At 40.0% G+C, this 4,106-nt stretch overlaps 1 protein-coding gene across 1 annotated transcript in view; it reads left to right on the forward strand.

The window, feature by feature from the left end:
- The window catches only part of LOC109545103 (ribosomal protein S6 kinase beta-2), a gene marked incomplete in the record, with an annotated part of 76,461 nt that extends 72,578 nt beyond the window's left edge, over positions 1-3,883 (forward strand). The window contains 4 exon segments of the mRNA XM_048662846.1: positions 436-684; positions 750-857; positions 923-1,160; positions 3,625-3,883. Coding sequence (XP_048518803.1) covers positions 436-684; positions 750-857; positions 923-1,160; positions 3,625-3,734 — 705 coding nt within the window.
- Positions 3,884-4,106: the final 223 nt, after the last annotated feature.

Raw genomic sequence — 4,106 nt, forward strand, 5'->3', positions numbered from 1 at the left:
TTTGTGCTGAGTTTTTAACGAGTGGAAAGCAAATTAAAGAATTTTTTGTTATATGGTACCACCCGCATAACTCGGCAGCTAATTAGCGCACTGAAATGTTCCAAAAGGCAAATTGCTCAGCCAGGAATTCCACTTTGTTAAAACATCACGATTTCATGCTGCTGCGCTGATAAATTCGAGGTTTTTTTGCCGATTTCAGCGCTCCATATGCCAGAAACTTCATATTTGACTAACAAATGTCTTTTTGACTCACAGAAAAAAATTCCATTATGTGTTACTGCCCTCATGTTACCGCAGCAACCTAGCGGAAATACGATGATTTTCACGAAATTTTTCAACAACTTACAATTTCGATATCTTTTATGACTGATTGCAGAAACGAGCATGTAAAAAAATTATATTACTTGGTAGCACCCTCAAAACTTTTTTTTTCAGCCTCCGTTTCATGGCGGCAATCGCAAAGCCACCATAGAACTGATCCTGCGCGGCAAGCTGACGTTTCCCCAATATATGACAACTGACATGAAGGACATTCTGCGTCGCCTGCTGAAAAAGAAGCCACAAGACCGTCTGGGGGCGCCACCGGACGACGCCAAAGCCATCAAAAAACATCCATTTTTCAAACACATCAACTGGGAGGACGTGATGAACAAGCGAATCGAGCCCCCATACAAACCATGCGTGGTAAGTCACTGTCATCTGTCATCACACGCAGCCTTTGACATTTCCAGCTGTTTGCTCCATTTCAGTCCAGTGAAGATGACGTGTCACAGTTCGATCCGAAATTCACTCGGCAAACGCCAGTCGATTCGCCAGTTGACTCGTTTTTGAGCGAAAGCGTCAATATGATTTTTGAGGTGAGTGACAATGTGACGGATGGCGTTTTGACGCTAACGACGTTTCGTCTGTGTTTCATCTTCAGGGTTTCACGTACGTGGCACCGTCGATTTTGGAGGATTTGTACAAACCGTCGATACTAAAGTCGCGTTCGCCTCGCAAACTCGGCTCGTCTTCCTATCGTGTGCCCACGCATCCTTTTGGCTTCAATTTGCCGAGTTTCGGGCCCTCCTCATCACATCCCCACCACAATCTCCACCAGCACGGGCACAATCATGTCGGCTTTCACGATCAGGCTGCCCCCTATGATGCACACTCGTCCGGTAAGTAGTCAGACGTCAATTATTGCCGTTAAAATCCATTGAAACGGCGAAAATTCCGACCGTTTGGAGGCAAAGTGGATTTTTTTCATTGGGACACCCTGTATATTATGCAATTTTTCAATTCCCCGGCCAATTCTAGCCTGACTTGATGTGTCGCACTTGGTGTCTCAGTTGCGCCGTTTGTCCGCTAGGAGGCTTCAACTGTCAACTGTGACATGTCGCGTCAGGCTCACCGGAAAAGTTGTTTTGTTGGTGAATTACTGAGGATTTCGGACTCTCGAAGCGATTTTCAGGATTCAGGAAGGACGCGCGATTGAAGTTTTTAATGCTAGATTTATTTGCTGCATCGATATTTTCTCCGACTTCTGCCGACATATGGCAACGTCGCATGCGAAAACTTGCAGGCACAATGCGAAAGACTGTTAAATTATCTATGAAATCACCTTTTAAGTGAAGCGATAGTGGAAGTGGAAATGAAGTGCACATGGACGCAACAAATGTACTAAACCTATTTGTACATATATTGCGCAAGAGTTGATTTCCTAATCAAAATAGCACGCGGTCGGGTTGGCTTTAAAATAAGTCAAACCGCCTTGATTTATTTGCTGTATGTGTTGAGATTGACGCAACAACTGTACTAAGCCCAATTGTACAATTTTTGCTTAATTGTACATTTGCAAAACAAAATGGCAGTCAAGTCAAAATCAAGTTGACAATAAAATCAGTTAGACATCGTGAATTTATTTGCTGTATGTGTTGACAGTGACGCGCACAATTGTACTAATCCAAATAGTACAATTTGTCTGGGAGWGTACATTTTCAAATCAGTATGACTTGAAATGACGAATTAGTTATACGTCGTCGATCTATTTGCTGCATGTGTRRACATTGGCGTAACAAATGTACTAAACGCAAATATCAATTTTTTTGTTTCATAAACAAAATGGCTAGTGGCTCGAGTTGACAATAAAACTAGTTAGACATTTTCAATTTATTTGCGTCATGTGTTGACATTGACGCAGCAATTGTACTAAACTTGGTAGTACAATTTTTCCGCCAGTGTGCATTTCGAAATCAGAATGACTTGAAATAAAAAAWTWGTTAGACGTTGTCGGTTGATGTACTGCATGTGTGGACATTCGCGTARCAAATGTACTAAACTCAATTGTACAATTRTTTGTACAATAATTRATTTYCTAAGCAWAATGAAGTCKGTCCAGTGACAATAAAATTASTTGCATATTTTTAATTCAKTTCCGTCATGTCTTGGCATTGACGCGTCATTTGTACTAAACCTAATTMAACAGTTTTTCCGCGATTGTACATTTCCAGTCAAAATGACTTGAAAYSAAATTAGTTGGACGTTGTAGAGTYATTTSCWRMKTATGTGGGGATGGACGWWRYAAATGTACTGAACCCAATTGTACAATTCATCAACAAMATGACGGTCTGTCKAGTTTGTTAATAAAATTAGMTGGACATTTTGAATTGATTTGCTGCATGTGTTGACAATGACGCGCACAATTGTACTAAACCTAATTATACAATTTTTCCGCAAGTGTACATTTTCAAGTCAAAATACTTGGTATGAAAAATAAGTCAGACGTCGATTTTTTTATTGCATCTGTGAACGTTGGCGTATCAAATGTACTAAACCCAATTGTCCACTTTTTTACGAGAATTGATTTCCTAAACAAAATGTCGGTCTGTCGAGTTGAGAGTAAAATATGCTGCGTCTGTTGCCATTGACGCATCAATTGTACTAAACGAAATTATGCAATTTTCAAGTTTACCGTAAGTTAGACTGTCAGTTAGACGTCGATTTTCTATTGCATCTGTGGACGTTGGCGTAACAAATGTACTAAACCCAATTGTACAACTTTTTCACGAAAATTTATTTCCTGAACGAAATGACGGTTTGTCGAGTTGACAATAAAATTAGTTAGACATTTTGAGTTAATTTGCTGCGTGTGTTGCCATTGACGCATCAATTGTACAAAATATAATAGTACAATTTTTCCGCTAGCGTACTTTGCCAAGTCAAACTGACTTGTTGTTGTGAAAAATTGGTCTAATCTACTTAACAAAATAGAACCATTTTTCACAAAACAAGTGTGCATTTGCAGAACAAAATGACACGCGCTGTCGAGTTGACAGTTGACATTGACGTAAAAAATGTACATTCGTTTACGAAAGTTAATTTTCTAAAATAATTGGTGCGCTGTCGAGTTGACAATAAAGTTAGTCAGAGGTTTTTGATTTAATTCCTGCATTTGTGGACATTGACGGAACAAATGTACTAAACCCAATTGTACAATTTTTCCACCATAATTCATCACCTAAACAAACTGACAATCTGTCAAGTTGACAACAAAATTCGTTAGACATTCCTGATTTATTTGCTGAATGTGTTGACATTGACGCATCCATTGTACAAAATCTGACAGTAGAATTTTTGTTGCAGGCGCCAGTGGTGGCGGCATCCCGATTCGCCGGCCATTATCTCATCAGCACTGTCCCGAAATGATGGAAGTCAGTAGCGGAGGCGGCGCCGGCGCATTATCCCACGTATAGTACAATTCGTTTAGTAAAGTTAACCGGGAATTTTCGTTCAATTTTTCCGGTCGAATTGGAAACACGTTTCGGATCGTTTCGGGAACCACCATCTTCAATGTGTGTACATAGTTGAAAATAAATAAAACGACTGATTTTTTAGCGGTTAACACCAATTTTAGAGCCTAAGACGTGTGTTGTTGAGTCGTTTTCATTTTCTCTACTTCCTGAGATTGTCGATAGTTCGGTTTGTTTTACTGTCGCGAGCAATTGATGCGTTGTACAATTAATTGCGCTGATTTGATGTGGAAATCAGTGCGCGATCTAACCTCACATCGAAGCAGTTTCGCGGGGCATCCCACATACAAATGGTGCCAAATTGTCCAAAACATT

Source organism: Dendroctonus ponderosae, unplaced genomic scaffold (genome assembly GCF_020466585.1).
Source record: "Dendroctonus ponderosae isolate FM_Combo_2020 unplaced genomic scaffold, Dpon_F_20191213v2 Dpon_F_20191213_12, whole genome shotgun sequence".
Lineage (NCBI taxonomy): Eukaryota > Metazoa > Arthropoda > Insecta > Coleoptera > Curculionidae > Dendroctonus > Dendroctonus ponderosae.